Source organism: Phocoena phocoena, chromosome 10 (genome assembly GCF_963924675.1).
Source record: "Phocoena phocoena chromosome 10, mPhoPho1.1, whole genome shotgun sequence".
Taxonomy (NCBI): domain Eukaryota; kingdom Metazoa; phylum Chordata; class Mammalia; order Artiodactyla; family Phocoenidae; genus Phocoena; species Phocoena phocoena.
This window is the reverse complement of record NC_089228.1, coordinates 65,745,929-65,766,953: the sequence shown is the minus strand read 5'-3', so window position 1 is coordinate 65,766,953 and position 21,025 is coordinate 65,745,929. Positions and strand designations below refer to the sequence as shown.

The 21,025-nt window shown below is 41.1% G+C and overlaps 1 protein-coding gene across 1 annotated transcript in view; it reads right to left on the bottom strand.

Moving 5' to 3' along the window:
* Positions 1 to 18,385, bottom strand: part of BLTP3A (bridge-like lipid transfer protein family member 3A) — a 42,545-nt gene extending 24,160 nt beyond the window's left edge. The window contains exons 1-4 of the mRNA XM_065885949.1: positions 18,339 to 18,385; positions 8,014 to 8,176; positions 7,874 to 7,912; positions 7,067 to 7,158 (exon numbers count right to left, since the gene is read on the bottom strand). Of these exons, the coding sequence (XP_065742021.1) occupies positions 7,067 to 7,158; positions 7,874 to 7,912; positions 8,014 to 8,176; positions 18,339 to 18,385 (341 nt within the window). The remainder of the gene's footprint in view (positions 1 to 7,066; positions 7,159 to 7,873; positions 7,913 to 8,013; positions 8,177 to 18,338) is intronic.
* Positions 18,386 to 21,025: the final 2,640 nt, after the last annotated feature.

Below are 21,025 nucleotides of genomic sequence, written 5' to 3'. Positions count from 1 at the left end.
CAGACTCTCAACCACTGCACCACCAGGGAAGCCCGAACTGTGGATGACTTTAAAAAAATTTTTCTCCTCCCATTTCTGCTTTATATTTTTTACATTTCTAAAAATTTTTATGACCATGTAGTACTCTTTCTGATGAGATTTTTTTTAAAGAATGGAATAAAAGAAAGAGTTGACCTGGAAACAATCTCTGGTTAGAAAGAATAAATTGAAAAAAATACTTTCACAGTCCACAAACTACCTGAATAAATATTGAATATTGTCTGTGAGGAGAGCTATAACAACAGAAAGGAAACACTAGGTTTCTATAATATCTTCAAAGACAGAACATACTCTGCAAAAGTAGTGAAAAGAGGAAAGAAGTACAGCCAGGTTAGCATGAGGTCTAGTACTGTGAAATCTAGTCAAGAACAGTCCCACCTCTGCCCTGTCAAATCTATCCCAAAGAGCATAGCTGTGCTTTATAGTGAGACGCAGAAACAGCAGGGAGAGGAACAAAGGCCATCCTTAAAGTCCTTCAGGACGTGGAAAACACAGACATTCTTAACATGTAGGTGAAACAGTTCTCATTACAAGAGATTAAAAAGTCTGGGAATTACAAACTGGAAAAAAAAAACTTTGCAATTTATATCACAAAGGGTTAATATCTCTAATGTATAAAGAGTTTCAAAAAACTCAGAAGAAAAAGACCAAGAGCCCAATAAAAATGGGACAAAGTAGGGACAGTTAACAGAAAAATAATGCAAATAGATATTAAACATAAAATGATGTTCAACCTCACTCATAAATAAAAACTACACTGAGAGTCACTTGATTTATGACAAAAGTGACAATGTAGTAGGGGAAAAAAAAGTGCTAACCATAAAGGGAAAAATAGTTATAAAGGACGGTATTAAATTAATCATTTCTGGTCAACAAAAAAGTAACATTAGCAGTGATAGGGAACCCACATAGTAGGAGAAGATATTTGTAATATATGTATATAACCAAGGACTTGTTTCCAGTATAAAGAACTTCTACAAATTAATAAGAAAAAGACAAATAACCCCCAAAATAACCCAAAAGATAAATGGGGGCTTCCCTGGTGGCACAGTGGTTGAGAGTCCGCCTGCCGATGCAGGGGACACGGGTTCGTGCCCCGGTCCGGGAAGATCCCACATGCCACGGAGCGGCTAAGCCCATGAGCCATGGCCGCTGAGCCTGCACGTCCGGAGCCTGTGCTCTGCAACGGGAGAGGCCACAACGGTGAGAGGCCCGCGTACCACAAAAAAAAAAAAAAAAAGATAAATGGGCAGAATACATCAATGCTTTGTGAAAGAGGATATTTTAAATTCTAATAAACAAATCCTCAAAAAAATGCAAACTAAAATCATAATGTGATACAACTACACACATATTAGATGGCTAAAATAGAAAGAGAGACAATACTAAGTGCTAGCAACACTGCCAGGGGGAAAAGTGGTACAAGCACTTTGGAAAACTGTCCAGCAGTATGAACTAAAGCAGAAAATATGCACAGCCTATGACCCTGCAACTCTACTGCTAGATATATACAAATCAGAAATGTGTACATATGTTCACCAAGAGGTATGTATAAGAACGTTCACAGCATCACTATTCTTTTTTCTTACATATTTTTAATTTACGTATAGAAAAGATCATTCTTTGTGGTGTACACGTCCAGGGTTTCGACAAATGCATAGAGTCATGTATCAACCACCACAGTCATGATAGAGAACAGTTCGATGTAGCATCAGTATGCTTAATAGCCAGAAACTGCAAACAAATCAAATGTCCATCTACAACAGAATGGATAATTGTGGCATATAATGGAATAACATACAGTAATGAGGATGAATGAATGATAACTACATGTAACCACATGGATGACTTTCACAAACATCATGTTGAGCTAAAGTATGTAGACACAAATGATGACATAATTTGTGATTACATTTATATAACTTTAAAAATAGGGAAAACTAACGTGTGGTGTTAAAAATCAGGATAAAGTTATCTTTGAGGGTTTGTATGACTAGGAAGGGTGCAGGAGGCTTCTGGGTTTCTGGAAGTGGTCCGTTTCTTCTTGTAAAGAATCATTAATCTATACACTTATTTGTGTACTCCAATATAACTTACCAAAAAACTACACAGAAATACCATGTGTTATCTTTAGACAAAAATCCTAAAGTTTGGAATTCCCTGGTGGTGCAGTGGTTAAGTATCCGCCTGCCAATGCAGGGGACATGGGTTCGAGCCATGGTCTGGGAAGATCCCACATGCCACAGAGCAACTAAGACCGTGCGCCACAGCTACCGAGCCTGTACTCTAAAACCCGCAAGCCACAACTACTGAGCCCACGTGCCACAACTACTGAAGCCCGCGCGCCTAAATCCCATGCTCTGCAACAAGAGAAGCCACCGCAATGAGAAGCCGGCGCACCACAAGGAAGAGCAGCCCCACTCACAACTAGAGAAAGCCCGCGCGCAGCAACAAAGACCCAACAAAGCCAAAAATTAAAAAAATAAGAAGCCTAAAGTTTGAAAATATTGTCTATTGGCAAGGCTCTTGGAAAACAAGAACTCTTACAACATTGCTGGTGGTAACACGAAATTACAAAATCCTTACGGAGGGTAATTTAGCAACATCTATCAAAATTATACATGCATTTGCTATTTGACCCAGCAGCCCCACTTCCAGGAATCTATCCCAAAATATGCTAGCAAAAAAAGTGGAAACAAACCAAATGTCCATCAACTGACGAATGGATAAATAAAATGTGGCATATCCACACAATAGAATATTATTCAGCCATAAAAGGAATAAAGTACTGATACATGCTACAACATAGCTGAACCTTGAAAACGCTATGCTAAGTGAAAGACACCAATCACAAAAGACCACATAATATATGATTCCATTTATATGAAATGATCAGAATAGATACAGAAAGCAGATTTATGGTTGCCTAAGGCTAAGGCAGGGGAGAATGAAGAGTGACTGCTAATAGGTATAGAGTTTCTTTTGGGGTGATAAAAATGTTCTAAAATTGATTGTGATGATGGTTGCACAACATGGTGTATACACTAAAAACTACTGAATTGTGTACTTCAAATGGATGAATTCTGTAGTATGTGAATTATACCTCAATAAAGCTGTTTTAAAAAATATGCTGGAAAAATACTAAGTAACTTACGAACAAGGTCATTTATTACTGCACTACTTGTAACAGCAAAAACCCTAGAAATAATTCAAATGTCTATCAACAAAGAACTGGCTATATGAACAATGACGCCTCTATAAAATATACTGAGTATTTTGCAGGTGCAAAAAGGAATAAGAAATATCTCTCTACATACTTCTATGAAGTGCTCTCCAGGATACACTTTTAAAAGAAAAAAGCAATGTGGAAAGTGTTTATGGTATGCTACATTTTGTGTAAGAAACAGAGTGGGGACAATACAAACATACATACATATAACATGCCTTGTGTTATAGTTTTAACTTTGGAACTATGTAATTTTACATAGGTTAAAAAATAAAAAGAATTTAAAAATTTAAAACAAACTGATATAAAACTCCTAGAAGATAACATACGAAAAAACCTAGATAACCCTGGGTATAGCGATTACATTTTAGATACAACACCAAAGGCGCTATTCATGAAAGAAATTATGGATAAGCTGGACTTCATTAAAGGTAAAAATCTGCTCTGTGAAAGACAAGGTCAAGAGAATGAGAAGACCGTCCACAGACTGGGAGAATATATCTGAAAAAGACACATCTGATAAAAGACTGTTACCCAAAATATACAAAGAACTCTTAAAACTCAACAATAAAACAAACAACCCAATTAAAAAATGGGCCAAAGACCTTCATAGATACCTTACAAAAAATGATATACAGATAGCAAATAAGCACGTGTCTTATAAGCTCTACATCATATGTCATCAGGGAAATGTAAATTAGAACAACAATGAGATTCCACTATGCACCTATCAGAATGGTCAAAATGCAGATCACTGACAACACCAAATGCTGACAAGGACATGGAGCAGCAGGAACTCTCATTCACTGCTGGTAGGAATGCAAAATGGTACAGCCATTTTGGAAGACAGTTTGGTGGTTTCTTCCAAAACTGAACATACTCTCACCACAGATCCAGCAATCATGCTCCTTTGTATTTACTCAAAGGAGTTGAAAACTTAATGTCCATAGGAAAACCTGCACATGGACATTTATAGCAGCTTTATTCATAATTGTCAAAATTTGGAAGCAACCAAGATGCCCTAATAGGTGAATGGATAAATAAACTGTGGTATATACAGACAATGAAATATTATTCAGCACTAAAAAGAAATGAGATATAGAGTCCTAAAAAGACACGGAGGAACCTTAAATGCATATTACTAAGTGAAAGAAGGCAATCTAAATAGAAGGAATCATCCTGGAAAAGGAAAAACTATGGAGACAGTGAAAGGACCAGTGGTTGCCAGGGGTTGGGGCAGGGAGAGGGATGACTAGGTGGAGCACAGAGGATTTTTAGGGCAATGAAAATACACTGTATGAATCTATAATGGTGAATATATGTCATTATATATTTGTCCAAACCTGTAGAATGTACCACCAAGAGTGAACCTTAATGTAAACTATGGACTTTGTGTGATTCTGATGTGTCAATGTAGGTTTATCTATTGTAACAAATATACCACTCCAGTGGGGGATGTCAATAATGAGGGAGGCTATGCATGTGTGAGAGCAGGGGGTATATGGGAAACCTCTGTACCTTGCTGTTAATAGTACTGTTTAAACCTAAAACTGCTCTTATACTGTCTTAAAAAAAAAATGAAACAAATGAATGCCTCTGTATGTCAAATTGGTATCCAACCATAAGAAGAATGATTTCAAGTAATTTTAAAACACAGTATTTTTTTTTTTTTGCGGTACGCAGGCCTCTCACTGTTGTGGCCTCTCCCGTTGCAGAGCACAGGCTCCGGACACGCAGGCTCAGCGGCCATGGCTCACGGGCCTAGCTCCGTGGCATGTGGGATCTTCCCGGACCGGGGCACGAACCCGTGTCCCCTGCATTGGCAGGTGGACTCCCAACAACTGCGCCACCAGGGAAGCCCTAAAACACAGTATTTTGACAATACATCCCTAATAGGATATATCATAAGGTTAAAACACACATACACACAAAGAAAGCTACTGCATTCAGTAGTCGTATGGATAGTTATAATACTGATTTTCTTATTTTTTGACACTACTGTAAAAGTAAATCATTTATTATATTATTGTAGTTAGGAACCAAGATTCAGTATATGAATAAAAAATACAGGGACTTCCCTGGTGGTCCAGTGGTAAAGAATCCGCCTTCCAATGCAGGGGACGCGGGTTCGATCCCTGGTCGGGGAACTAAGATCCCACATGCCGCGGGGCAACTAAGCCCGCATGCCACAACTACTGAGCCTGCACACTGCAAACTACAGAGCCCACATGCGCCACAACTAGAGAGAGCAAACCTGCACGCCACAACTAGAGAGAAGCCCATGCGCTGCAAGGCAGAGCCCGCGCTGCAATGAAAGATCCTGCACACCTCAACAAACACCCCATGTGCCACAACTAAGTGCTGACACAGCTAAGAAAAAAAAAAAAAAAGAATCCAGCATTTATCCTGACATTCCTGTACAAACTGTATTTCAAATAGTTGGTGAAAGAAAGTTCTTTATAGAAAATCACAACTAATAAATGCAATAGGAAAAAAGAATTATAAAATCTCTATTTTCTACCCTACAATGATATAACAGATCTACAGACAACCATCATCAATGGTCCTTAAACCATGAGGTAAGAGATAGATGAGGAACTTATCATAACGGACAAGTCAGGCCAACATCATCTGAATCCACTGATTAATCCTAACCAAAGGAATATTATGTGCCTCCCGTTTCGTTACAGTAGGAAATACGTGGTACCATTCATGAAGTATTTTTACCAAGAAAACAAACAAACAAATGAATCAAATCCAGCCTTTAAATCTAACTACCAGATTAAACAAGAAACATTTAAAATGACACCTCGAGGACACAATCAGCCAAAATATAAAATGTGGGAAATTCTTTAGAAGAAATACTCCAGTTTCTACAAAGAACAAATGATATATAAAAAAGTGTAGGGATGGGGGACTGTTCAGAGTTAAAGAGCTTTAAAAGGCATATCCCCAAATATAAGGTGTGGAGCTCTGTGGAGCCACACTGAATTGTAAAAAAATATTTCAGAGACAATTCAGGAAAACTGAATATGCAGTAAGTATTAGATGATATTAAGGAATCCCTATTAATTCTATTAATTGTGATAATAGTACTGTGGGGTGTTTTCTTTCTTCTCAATCCTGTCTGTTAAAGACACACAATACAGAAGTATTTACAAGTGGAATGATATGGCACCTGGGATTTGCTTTCAAGAACTACAGAGTGAAAAAAAAAAAAAAAGAACTACAGAGTGGGGCTTCCCTGGTGGTGCAGTCGTTGAGAATCCTCCTGCCAACAAAGGGAACACGGGTTCAAGCCCTGGTCCAGGAAGATCCCACATGCCGCGGATCAACTAAGCCCGTGCACCACAACTACTGAGCCTGCGCTCCAAGAGCCCGCATGCTACACCTATGGAAGCCTTCGCACCTAGAGCCCCTGCTCTGCAACAAGAGAAGCCACCACAATAAGAAGCCCGCACACCGCAACGAAGAGTAGCCCCCGCTGACCGCAACTAGAGAAAGCCCGCGTGCAGCAACGAAGACCCAACACAGCCATAAATAAATAAATAAATAAGAACTACAGAGTGTGCGAACACACACACATACACACACATACAGTGGCAGAAGAAAGGTAGAAAAAGAATGGTAAAGTGTTGAGAATTGTGAAAGTTAGATCTTCAGCGCATGGGGGTTCAGTACACTATTCTCTCTATTTCAGTGCATGTTTGAAATTTTCCATAATAAAGTTTTTATTTTTTAATTAAAAGGTGATCCGAACCAGTTAATATGTTGGAAATAATAGGACCCAAAGCAACTAACCTCTGCCCTGAAGCAAGGGCAATAGGAGACTGTCCATTGGGGGACCGAGGCTCTTCACATGTCTTCATCTCCACCTCTACCTTATCCAGACACTGAAATAAAAGTCACAGAGAGCTAAGCATCTGCACAAAATCCCACACAGCAGACTGTGTCTTACCCATCTCTGTGCTCCAATACCTAGTCGAGGGCTGTGCCCACAGGAGGCAGATAATAAATGTCTGTCGAATGAATGAATGAACAAACTGAAATACAAAGAGAGCCCTCATCTTCCCCCTTCCATTTCCATTAGCAGCAGAACTCCATGACAAGCATGGGATTAGCTCACAGCAGAAAAAGAAAACATATATCCAAGTTACCGAGATATTACTATTCCTGGGGACTCCAGTCCTTGGGGTAAAGATATGTATCAACCAGTTCCTGGAGGGCTTTCAGCTGATAATCACCCAACAGTCAACAGGAACTAAACTTCTAATTTTTCCTCTGTCAGGAGTCCAAAGGAAATGTAAAGGTAGAACCTGGGCAGCAAAACTTGTTTTAAAATAAAAACGAAAATCAAAATAAAACAAAACCAACTCAGGACTCCAGGGTCTTGTGTCTCAGTGCTAACTGCTATGTTGCACAGCAGTTCCAGAAAAAGCCCAGACAATAGTCACTCTGTCTCACAGAGAAGCTCGCAAGCCAGACAGAAGAACCCACACTCCCAAAAGGGACAGCCCATCAGGGCTCCTCCCCATCTTCTCTCAGATCTTCTAAAACCTTACCCCGGCCATCCCCATTTGATTACTTGCAATCAAGAAAGGCCATTACCAAGCAAATTGGGTGTGTCTTCAACTTTGTCCACTGGATCTGAAAGAGGAAAGCAAAGACTCAGGACTGTGGGAGTCACCCCTCAAGAAGGCAGGCCTGCTGTCCAAAGAGAGCAGCAGTACTCTGACCCCCATTCTCACCCGGATTGAGGCCCTGTTGCAGTAGACCCGAGTGATGGCTAACCAGGTGGGAAGCTCCAGCACATTCTGTAGAACCTCTTCATCCAGCTCCAAGTTGGTCAGCTGACCCTCCCCTTTCAGGGTGCTCAAATTGATTTTGTCCGGGGAAAGATTCTTAGTGAACCTGAAAAGAGTGATGATAAGAAGCTATTATTTCCACAGAAATCTGCACATGGGCATTATAGCAAATAACACTTCTCAATTTAGAGAAAAGAGAAAGTTAAAGAACAAATGGGGACTAATGGCCACACTGTCTCTACACCATGTAAGATGTTAGGTGAGAACTTCCCTGGTGGTGCAGTGGTTAAGAATCCACCTGCCAATGCAGGGGACACGGGTTTGAGCCCTGGTCCGGGAAGATCCCACATGGCACGGAGCAACTAAGCCCGTGCGTCACAACTACTGAGCCTGCGCTCTAGAGCCCATGAGCCACAACTACTGAAGCCCGTGCACCTAGAGCCCGTGCTCCACAACAAGAGAAGCCACCGCAATGAGAAGCCCCCTCACCGCAATGAAGAGTAGCCCCCACCTGCCTCAACTAGAGAAACCCCATGCGGAGCAACAAAGACCCAATGCAGCCAAAAATTAATTAATTAATTAATTAATTTTTTAAAAGATGTTAGGTGAGACATTTCATTCTGTCTTGACTGTGTCATCTTTCTACTCAAGAACCTACAATGGGAATTCTGGAGAAATGGCTATAGCAGTGGCAATAGAGCCTTTTGATATATCTGAATCTCCATATAAAACCAGGACTAGATAGCAACTAAAAAACCCATGGATAACATTTAAAACAAAACTAGAAGATAAAGCATCCTCATAAACCCTCATACACAAGCAGGCAGGGAAAAAACATTAACAGCCACAAGACATGAATTCTATAAGCAGCTGTGCAGATCAACACAGAGGAAAACAATAGGGCATCAGACAGATCAGAGAACAGAAGAATCCCAAGATAACCAAGTACTCAGCGAAAAGCAATGTGGGCCAATTTGAGAATAGCAACTGAAACTGGAGGGATTTGGGGCAAGGGGCCCAAAGGAGCTGAAGCAATCTAACCCTATAAACTCATGGAACTAACCAAGGCTTCCTAGGACAGGGTACTGCTGGGAGAGGAATCAAAACTGAGCAAGACAGAAATGAAGAAAAGAGATGGTCCAAATAAAAGTGGGGCGGGGGTGTTGGGGGGTAACAGACCAGGATATCTCAGAAAGCAAGCCATTATACTTTTTAAACACTATTTGAAACAGCAGAAGAGGGAGCTCTATGAGGTTAGAATATAAAACAGTAGCAGATTAATTATGGGCTTGTTAAGTAGGGTAAAGTGAAACCCCAGACCCTTACATCTACCTTTACTGATGTGACAAAAGAACACACAACCACTTACAGACTTGCCAAAGGGACTGAACCTGAATCTCATCACGCTACTGGGTCCAGCTGCTAACTTGCAGGAAATACAGAGGAAAACTGCTGAACTGCACCATAAGTGTGCAATCAGCAAAATCCAGGCCATGGGAAACTCTACAGATCAAGGGGCCTGGACATAAACAATGCACACAGGCCCATCCTCTCCCTTTTCCACAGTCACTGTCTCGTCTTTGCTCATGTGCTCTTGCCACCCACTCCTTTTCCTGGAGCACCCTTATCACAATTTGCCATTCAAGGTCCAACTCCAGACTTCTCACTGAGGCTTTCTTTCCCTAACTGCTTGAACTCACATTAAACTCGTACCTTCTACATCCCTGGAATCTGTAACACACATTTAGGTCATAATCAGAGAGGGTCTTAGGGTGTTCTCTAATTTTCCCATGTGTAACTACTGCTGCACAATTAGATGTTGAGCCCTTTGATCAGGGGCTTAGTCTTAGCCATCCCTCCTAATAAAATGGTTCCCTGACAGGATGCTGGGCCTACATACCTCGTAGCTAACTGCCCTGTTGACTGACTACTCCCAGCTCCCTTCTCTCATCTTCCTGGCTGGATCAACTTAAGGCCATTGCCTCACAGCGTAACCCCCTCTCCTGTATGACAAGTTGTCTAGATGAATCTCACCCATATAAGTTCTCACTGTTGTTGCCTCACATAGCCACTATTTTCTACCCCAATAATGAATTCCATTTCTCCTTCCATCAGTAACTATACTTAGCCCTTACATATATTAGATGCTAATAGCTGACTTTAGAGTTATATGTTGTTTACCAGCTTTTTTTTCACACATATCCTTTCCTTTTACTAAGCTATGTTTTCAGTCTTTGTGGTTTTCCTTGGACCATAACATCATGACGGGCAAGAATTTTATCTTTACAATTTTCCCCTACAGTGACTAACATGGTATTCGGTTGGCCAAAAAGTTCATTCGTGTTTTTCAGTAAAGTGTTATGGAAAACCCGAACGAACTGTTTGGCCAACCCAATACTATGTAAAAGGGCTCTGTAACTATTTTTTAAATATAGTAAAAAAAAATTTAGAAGTTTATAAACACACAGTACTGTATGATATTAACAGGTACACAGAAAGGCACTGGCATGATAACAACAAATTCAGGGAAATGCTTACTCATGGGACAAGAGGAGGAGACCACAGCAAGTGTCACCTGTATGGACAATGCTTATTTCTCAAGTTGGGAGGTGACTGTATGGCTATTCATTATATCACTCTCTATACCTTTCAGTATGGCAAGTATTTCACAATAAATCTACCTAAGATTTCTATCAACGACCTACCGTATAAACTTCCTGTTGAGAGAGCTACTCCTCCCATGGGTCTCTCACACTCCTACATGTCTTGGTGGGTAAGAAAAACACAAAACACATGACCCTGACTGCTCCTTACCCAGGCCACTTCTCAGGATTCTGTTTGCAAAGCGTTTTGAGGGATGAAGTAATGTCCCCCTCCAGGGCAAAGAGCAGGCTTGTGTACCACGTACTATAAAAGCAATGGATTCCCCAAGCTCAATGTTCCACTCCTACAACACATGTACAGGCATCCATCGGGGCCTGTTCATACCACGCCCATGGGACCTGCGGGGGCAAGGGGAACTAGTGCAAACCTGTGTTTATGCTGCTTGCTGGGCCATGAGTAATAAAGTCCTTTGTCTCTGACCCAGGAGCCTCGTGCTCTGCCAGCAACCATGAACTGCAGCAGGCTGTTAGCTTCTAAATAGGATAAAATAAAATCCCAGACCCTTACACATACTTTTACTGATTTTAATTCATTAAAAAAAAAATTAATCAACATTTACTGAGTATGAATCAATTTTATTCTAGGAACCAAAAGAACAAGTTTTCTATAATGGCTCCTATTCTCTGAAAACTAACTTGCCACAGAGGGAAAGAGAATTCTTCTTTTCCTGTAAAGAAGGGCCACCTACTAGGAAACAGTACTGGGTGTGAAAGGGAAAAGTGAACACCTTAAACACTTCCACTATGTCAAACAACAACAACAACAACTGAAAGTAAAGGAAGATACAGTGCACATCCCTGAGTAAACTGGAGGAAACACAGTCCTGAAAGAAGGAAAGGAAAGCAGAAGACAGAACTCAACGTTATTTGTAATCACTAGGTACCAGCAGGCTTTGTTTTTCAAGCCCCTTTTGTATCTAAAATATTACAATTATTTCCCCCCAGCAACCCTTCCTTTACTCTTTAAGTATTCAGGGAAGCCGCCTCAGCTCAGAAATGGGGGCAGGGCATCCATCAGAAGAATTAGTCTTAAAGATAATAATTTTTGAAGACATAAAATTAGTTTTGAGGACTGTGTGTCTCCCCTCTCCTCTGCACAGATTCTGATAAGACCCCACCTCCCCACCTCAGCTGAGAATCACTAAGATAAGCTACTTTTCCTTCTGATAAAAAGCTATTTTCAAGAAAAAAAAGTAATAGGTACTTTTTCAAGTATGTTTCTCTCTGAAAAAAAGAGGAACATACTTCAAATAAAATGAATAAGTTACACTGCTTATAGCACTGACATTCTCAGAGTGACTGTATTAAATAGGTAGCATACATCTAACTTCTATACTGTATTCTATGCAAAATCTAACTCTATTTACAGTTCCATATAAAATAAATGTCATTTTTCATTTTTTCAAGCCTTAAAAAAATAAAAAAGTATGACAACATTTTACTTTGTACCAGGCACTGAAAAGGAACTTAAACACATTATCTCAAGTAGTCTTCGCAATATCCCAAATGAGGTATGCATCATTATCCCCATTTTAAAGAGGAAGAGCAATGGTTCTGATGAACCTAGGGGCAGGACAGGAATAAAGACGCAGACATAGAGAATGGACTTGAGGACACGAGGAGGGGGAAGGGTAAATTGGAACAACTGAGACAGTAGCATTGACATATATACACTACCAAATGTAAAACAGATAGCTAGTGGGAAGCAGCTGCATAGCACAGGGAGATCAGCTCGGTGCTTTGTGACCACCTAGAGGTGTGGGAGAGGGAGGGGATATGGGGATACATGTATACATATGGCTGATTCACTTTGTTATACAGCAGAAACTAACACAACATTGTAAAGCAATTATACTCCAATAAAGATGGTAAAAAAAATAAAGAAGAAGAACATGAGGCTCAGATGTGAAGTCATTTGCCCAAGGTGACAGGGCAGGAAGAGGCAGAGAAAAAGCATGAACCCAGCTCTGCTCACTGGACTGTCTTACTTCTAGTAACATTTTCACTCAGTAATATGTTCCTCTAAAACACATCTGGCACAGAATGAATTTATAAGCTATCTCAGAAATGGTTAGAGGACATCTTTTCCCTTTTACAACCTACCATGGACTGCTTAACCTGTATAAGAAGAATAAATCTGTTTGGGGGGGGTAAAGTTATAGTGTAACTCCATCAAAAACTTTTCTGCACTTCGCCAAACAAATCAGATTAATAAAATCTTTCTTAAGTATGCCCAGGGCTAAGTCACCACCATACCAGCAGTAATGCCCAGTCCCTACCAAGACACTGACAAGAGACCACACAGGTTACTGTGCCATCAGCTCAATGATCAAATATGCAAGTAAGTTAGTAAGTAATCATCAAAAACTGAACACACAAAACCAAGAGTTCTTTACTTATGCTCTAAGGATGGCTGACAGTACGGGCGGGTTATGCTGGACCACCACAGGCTGTTCTCCCATAACAGTAATAATATAACATGGATTTGCTTTTTAATTTATCAATTTACTTTTAGGAGTCAACAAAAAAATGGCTATTACCTTACCAGCTTCTCAAAAATGCAGTAAGGGGCTTCCCTGGTGGCGCAGTGGTTGGGGGTCCGCCTGCTGGTGCAGGGAGCACGGGTTCGTGCCCCGGCCTTGGGGGGATCTCGCGTGCCGCGAAGCGGCTGGGCCCGTGGGCCGTGGCCGCTGGGCCTGCGAGTCCGGAGCCTGTGCTCCGCAGCGAGAGAGGCCGCAGCGGTGAGAGGCCCGGGTAACGCAAAAAAAAAAAAAAAAAGACAAAAATGCAGTAAGAATTCCTCAACTGATTTTGTCCACATTTTATAATAACAAAGAATAGATGAAAAGGTGACCCATGGGGCCAGTCGTGGGGGAGGTTTGTGGAGGTCTACTCAACCAAAGAAACCACTGATCTGAGATCTAATCGGAAACCATCCAACAACCCCTGGTACAAATTTCATTCAGCATTTGTGCTCCTAATAGAGGATGACATCACTGAGTCCAAGGGTGGCTGAAAAGGCTAATGGAAGCCTGCTATTTATTCCACTTCAAGAATGTGGGAAAACATTTTCTGGCCATCTGTTACTGTTACAGAGCATAGAAGCTAAGATGAAATCAAGATGGAAAAACAGATTTTGATCAGGTTTCATTTCTGCCAGAGAACTGCAATCTGCCAAAGAGACAACAGAGAAAGGCTCTCAGACATCTTTACATGTACCACAATGATGGGAAGTGAGAATTCTTAGATTTGCAGTCACAGAATTTCAGAGCTAGAAGGGATCTTAAATAATCACTTAGTCCAGGGACTTCCCTAGTGGTCCAGTGCTAAAGAATCCGCCTTCCAATGCAGGGGACCCGGGTTCGATCCCTGGTCAGGGAACTAAGATCCCACATGCCACAGGGCAACTAAGCCCCCGTGCCACAATTACTGAGCTCACGCACCTCAACGAGAGAGCCCGTGTGCTGCAAACTACAGAGCCCATGCACTCTGGAGCCTGCACACTTCAACTAGAGAGAAGCCCATGTGCCACAACGGAAGATCCCATGTACCACAACTAAGACCCAATGCAGCATGCATGCATGCATAAATAAGTAAATAAATAAACATAGTCTTTTTTTCACCTTCCATTTTTAAAGGACATTTTAGCTGGATATGGAATTCCAGGCTGAGTTTCTTCCTTTAAGCATTTTAAAGATACCATCCCATTGTCTTCTTGCCTCTTTCGTTACGGATGAGAAGTCAGCCATTAATTTATATCAATGTTCTCCTTTCTGTGATGAGGCATTTTTCTCTGGCTGCTTTCAAGTTTTTCTCTTTATCTTTAGTTTTCAGCAATGTAACTGTGATGTGCCTGGGGTGGTTTTCTTTGGATCTATCCTGCTTAGGGTTTACTGAGCTTCTTGGATTCAGTAAATCTGTTTTTCACCAAGCTTGAACATTTTTAGACATTATTTCTCCCACTCTCGCTCTGTTACAGCTCTTTTGAAATATTATTAACATACCATATATACATGCATTTAAAATGTACATTTTTTTAGTATATTCATATAGTTGTACAACCATAAGCTTAATCAATTTTCACTACCTCCCTCAAGGAAAAAAAAGCCATACCCTGCAGCTATCACCCCCAATCTCCCCATCCCTCCCAAAGCTAGACAACTGTCATTCTATTTTTTGTCTCTATAGATTTGCCTATTCTGGACATTTAATATAAATGGAATCGTACAATATGTGGTCTCTTGTGACTAGCTTCTTTCACTTAGCATACTGTTTTCAAAGTTCATCTATGTTGTAACATGAATTGGTACTTCATTATTTTTTATAGCTAAGAATATTCCATTGCATGAATATGTCACATTTTGTTTATCCATTCATCAGTTGATAGATATTTGGGTTATTTCCACTTAGAGAATATTATGAATAATGCTACTATGAAAATGCAAGTACAGGACTTCCCTGGTGGTCCAGTGGTTAAGACTGCGCATTCCCAATGCAGGGGGCCCGGGGTTTGATCCCTGGTCAGGGAACTAGATCCCACATGCCTCAAATAAAAGTTCACATGCTGCAACTAAAGATTCCCCATGCTGCAACAAAGATCCCACGTGACGCAACTAAGACCCAGCACAGCCAAATAAAAAAATAAATATATTTTTTTTTAAAAGCAAATACTGGGCTTCCCTGGTGGCGCAGTGGTTGAGAGTCTGCCTGCCGATGCAGGGTCCACGGGTTCATGCCCCGGTCCAGGAAGATCCCACATGCCATGGAGCAGCTGGGCCCATGAGCCATGGCCGCTGAGCCTGTGCGTCCAGAGCCTGTGCTCCGCAACAGGAGAGGCCACATCAGTGAGAGACCCACGTACCGCAAAAAAAAAAAGCAAATACAAGTTTTTTTGTGGACTTACAAATTTTATTTCTGTTAGACATACACTTAGGAGTAAAATTGCTGGGTCAAACAGTAACTGTTTTACTTTTTGAGGAACTGCCTATTTTCCAAAGTGGTTGTACCATTTTGCAATCCTACCAGCAGTATTTGAGAGTTCTAATTTCTCCACATCCTCACCATCACTTGTTATTATCTGTCTTTTTCATTATAGCCATCCTAGTAGCCACTGTGGTTTTTGGGGGTTTTTTAAACATCTTTATTGGAGTATAATTGCTTTACAATGGTATGTTAGTTTCTGATTTAAAACAAAGTGAATCAGCTATACATATACATATATCCCCATATCTCCTACCTCTTGTGTCTCCCTCCCACCCTCCTTATCCCACCCCTCTAGGTGGTTACAAAGCACCGAGCTGATTTCCCTGTGCTATGTGGCTGTTTCCCACTAGCTACCTATTTTACATTTGGTAGTGTAGATATGTCCATGCCACTCTCTCACTTCATCCCAGCTTAACCTTCCCCCTCCCTTTGTCCTCAAGTCCATTCTCTACATCTGCGACTTTATTCCTGTCCAGCCATTGTGGTTTTGATTTGCATTTCCTTGATGGTCTCATGATGTTGAACATCTTTTCATGTATTTATGGCCATGTCTATTCAGATACTCTGCCCATTTTTAAATTGGTTACTGGTATTTTTTTTATTATTTAGTTGTCAGCCATTATTCAGAAGTTTTTTGTCTTGTTTTAGTTATCTACTGCAGCATAACAAAGTACTCCTAGTGCCATAAAACAGTAAGCATTTTATTAAGCTCACACATTCCGTGCATTAGAAATCCATTCAAGGGATAACTAGGGTTGCTTTTCTCTGATTCATGATATCTGGGGCCTCATCTGGGAAGAGATGAATGGCTAGGAGCTGGGATTACCTGGAGCCCTCTTCATTCACATGGATGGGCCCTGAGCTGGAATGTCTCAAAGGCTGGGCTCAGCTGGGACTGTTGACTGCACACCTACATGTAGTTGCTTCGTGTAGCTTGGATGTCACTTCCACCCCCATTCAGTTGGTTACAAGAAAGCCACTAGGGCCAAGAGAATAACATGTAAGGTGAAAGATATCGTTGTAGCCATCTTTGGAAAGTATAATCTGCCATGTATCTTATCCTCTCTTCTCTCCTTCTAGGACTCCAGTTACACATATTTTAATATTGTTCCATAGGCTGAGACTCTGTTTTTGTTTTTCAATCTTTTCTGTTCTTCAGAGTAGATAATTCCTACTACTCTATTTTCAAGTTCACTGACCCTTTCTTTAGCCATTTCCAACCTGCTGTTGAGCAAGTCCAATAAATATTTCATTTCAGATACTGTACTTTTAAGTTCTAGATTTTATATTTGGTTCTTTTTATACTTTCCATTTCTCTGCTCACATTCTCCATTTGTTATCAAGTTTGCTTTAAAGTCCTTGTCTGATATTTATTACTACCAAGTTTATTTACTACTACCAAGTTTGCTTTAAAGTCCTTGTCCGATAATTCCAACATCTGAGTCATCTTGGGGTCATTTCTACTGACTGCCATTCTCTGGACAATGAGTCATATTTTCCTTTATTACACATGTAGTCATTTATTATTGCATACTGGACATTATTGAGATTCTGGATTCTGTCAATCTTCCTTTGAAGAATTTTGTTCTGTTGGGCAATTAACTCAGCTAGATTCATACTCCAAACTCTGTCTTCCCTGTGGTGGACAGAAGCTGAATCTCAGCTCAATTCTTTCAGCTTTCAACCATTGCCTTTCCAGGCTCCATGGAGTCTTCCCCCATGCATATCAAGGATTAAAGCAGATTTTAGGGCTTCCCCTTCTTTTTTTTTTTTTTTATTATAATTGCAAATCTCTTTATTCTTTTTTTTTTCTTTTTGGCTGCATTGGGTCTTCATTGCTGCACACGGGCTTTCTCTAGTTGCAGCGAGTGGGGGCTACTCTTTGTTGCAGTGCGCAGGCTTATCATTGCGGTGGCTTCTCTTGTTGCAGAGCATGGGCTCTAGGCATGCGGCTTCAGTAGTTGCAGCATGTGGGCTCAGTAGTTGCGGCTCACAGGCTCTAGGGCACGTGGGCTTCAGTAGTTGCGGTGCATGGGCTCAGTAGTTGTGGCTTGTAGGCTCCGGAGCGCAGGCTCAGTAGTTGTGGCACACAGGCTTAGTTGCTCCGCAGCATGTGGTACCTTCCCAGACCAGGGATTGAACCCATGTCTCCTGCACTGGCAGGCGAATTCTTTTTTTTTTTTTTTTTTTTTGCATTACACGGTAATGCAAAGGAGAGATACTCCTCTCACTGCTGTGGCCTCTCCCGTTTCGGAGCACAGGCTCCGGACGCGCAGGCTCAGCAGCCATGGCTCACGGGCCCAGCCGCTCCGCAGCACGAGGGATCTTCCCAGACCGGGGCACGAACCCGTGTCCCCTGCATCAGCAGGCGGACTCTCAACCACTGCACCACCAGGGAAGCCCAGGCAGGCGGATTCTTAACCACTGTGCCACCAGGGAAGTCTGCTCCCTTCTTTCTGAGATTTATTCCCTCATTTTCCAGCCCCTCTTATAGCCCTGAACTCTACTCTCTGACTCCCCAAGCTAGTAAGACTGCAGACTTTTGCTTGAGTGCTAGCCATCACCCACCATGCAAACTGGGGAGTGTCCTCAGGCAAAAAGCTATATAAGTAAGAATCTTACCCAGTGCGGTTCCCATCTTTCAAGTTCCCTGTCAGTTTCTGCCTCATTTGGTCACTTTCCAAAGTCTTCCAGTTGTTGCTTTTTACATACTACCCAGAGTTCGTAATTGTTACATGAGGGAGGGTTAGGTCAATATAAGATACTCCTATATTATTAGAAGTAGAACCCTTTTCTACCTCTGTCAAGCCAGTTCCTCAAATGAAGTGAGTTCCTGAACACTGCAGCCCCTTCTTTCGCTCAGGTTAAAAAACAGAAATTTCAAAAAAAGAGACACAGAGAGAGAAGAAAGAAAAACAGATTTCTCTTAGAAAAGGGAAATGCATATTTTCAGCTCTGCCTGGGAAAGCACTACACCAGATGGCATGAGGAAGTCAGCTTGAATGAACTTAGCCTATCCCTATCTGGATTGTCTACATTTCAGAACTCGCCAACTTTCAAATGACCCATATATACTACTGCCCAGACCCCTGCCCCATCCTCAGTGCCACTGCAACAAAAACCACTTTTGGAAAATAAAAAACAAACTTGGAGCTTCCAGAGTATCTGTGGATTGAGGAGCTATGAAAGTAAGAGTAGCTTAGGGGAGCTGACCCTGTAGGACATATTATGAATTAGAGTTGATCTAGTTAGAATAGCATTCCTGCTCCCAAATATGTTCTCTATTCCTCCCCTTGAGCTGGGTGAAATCATATATCCTGTTATTTTGACAGGGAGCAAAGCATCACATCTATTCCAAGCAAGAAATGTTATGGGTTAATGGTTACAAATTACCCTAATTATTTTCATTGAACCTCCCAATTTGAACATTTCTCCAAAAAGATCTGTTTTCAAGGTTCTGACATTTGCTTGTGACTCAAATTTACAAATAAATCAGAATTTGAAAATTAAACAGAGGCAAAAATAAAGTGGCCATCTGGTTTACCACAGATGAAGTAAAGAAATTTTCAAAACATACGCATCAGAATGACTAAAATGTCATGAAGAACCTAGGGGTAAGACAGGAATAAAGACACAGACCTACTGGAGAACGGACTTGAGGATATGGGGAGGGGGAAAGGTGAGCTGTGACAAAGCGAGAGAGAGGCATGGACATATATACACTACCAAACGTAAGGTAGATAGCTAGTGGGAAGCAGCCGCATAGCACAGGGAGATCAGCTCGGTGCTTTGTGACCACCTGGAGGGGTAGGATAGGGAGGGTAGGAGGGAGGGAGATGCAAGAGGGCAGAGATATGGGAACATATGTATATGTATAACTGACTCACTTTGTTATAAAGCAGAAACTAACACACCATTGTAAAGCAATTATACTCCAATAAAGATGTTAAAAAAATAAAAATTTAAAAAAATTAAAAAATAATAATAATAATAAAAAAGAATGACTAAAATGAAAAAGATAAAAAATACCAAGTGTTGGCAAGGATATAGAGCAACCAGAACTCTCATACATTTCTGGTGGAAGTGCAAATTGGTACAGCCACTTTGGAAAACTGTTTGGTAATATCTATTAAAATTTCACATATACATATCCCACAACCCAGAAATTCCACTCTTAGGTATATCCCCAACCAATATGTATACATTTGTTCACCAAAGGACGTGTACTAGAATGTTTCTAACAGCACTATTCAGCATAGCCCTAAACTGGGAAACTATCCAAATGTCCATCAATAGTAAAATGTATAAATGCATTTAGGTATATTCACATAATAGAACACTAGACAGCAATGAAAATGAAAAATCTACAAATTGATACAACAGAGATTAACCTCACAAAAATAATGTTGAACTAAAGAAGCCAGACATGAAAGCATACATTCTGTGATTCCATTTATATAAATTACAAAAAAAGACAAAACTAATCTTTGCTGTTAGAAATCAGGACAGTGGCTACCCTTTGGTAGAGGTACTGATGGGAGGAGACACAAGGGTGTTTCTTGGTGCTGGTAATATTCTCTTCCTCCACGTGGGTGCTGGCAGCAGGAGTATGTTCAGTAGATGAGAAGCATTAGAGCAGCAGAGTGATTAAGGAGCCCAGCTCTGGGGACTTCCCTGGTGGTGCAGTGGTTAAGAATCTGCCTGCCAATGCAGGGGACATGGGTTCGATCCCTGGTCCAGGAAGATCCCACATGCCGCAGAGCAACGATCCCTGGTCCAGGAAGATCCCACATGCCGCAGAGCAACTAATCCCGTGTGCCACACTACTGAGCCTGCACTCTAGAGCCTGCACTCCGCAACTACTGAGCCTGTGTGCTGCAACTTCTGAAGCCCGCGTGCCTAGAGCCCATGCTCTGCAACAAGAGAAGCCACTGCAATGAGAAGCCCATGCACTGCAACAAAGAGTAGCCCCCACTCACTGCAACTAGAGAAAGCCTGTGCACAGCAACGAAGACCCAAAGCAACCAAAAATAAATAATAAATAAAATTTTAAAAAATAAATAAAATAAAACAGATGATTAATAAGGCATTTAAAAAAAAAAAAAAAGGAGCCTGGCTCTGGAATGGGAGTGACTGCGTTAGAATCTCAGTTCCATCACTTACTAGTTATGATTTGCGGCAAGTTATTTAACTTCTCTGTGCCTCATTTCTTCATCGATAAAATGGGCCTAATGTTTCCTTCACAGGGTTAGTCTGAGGATTAAATCATCATAAGACTTGTAAAATGCTTATTCTGAAGCAACGCAACA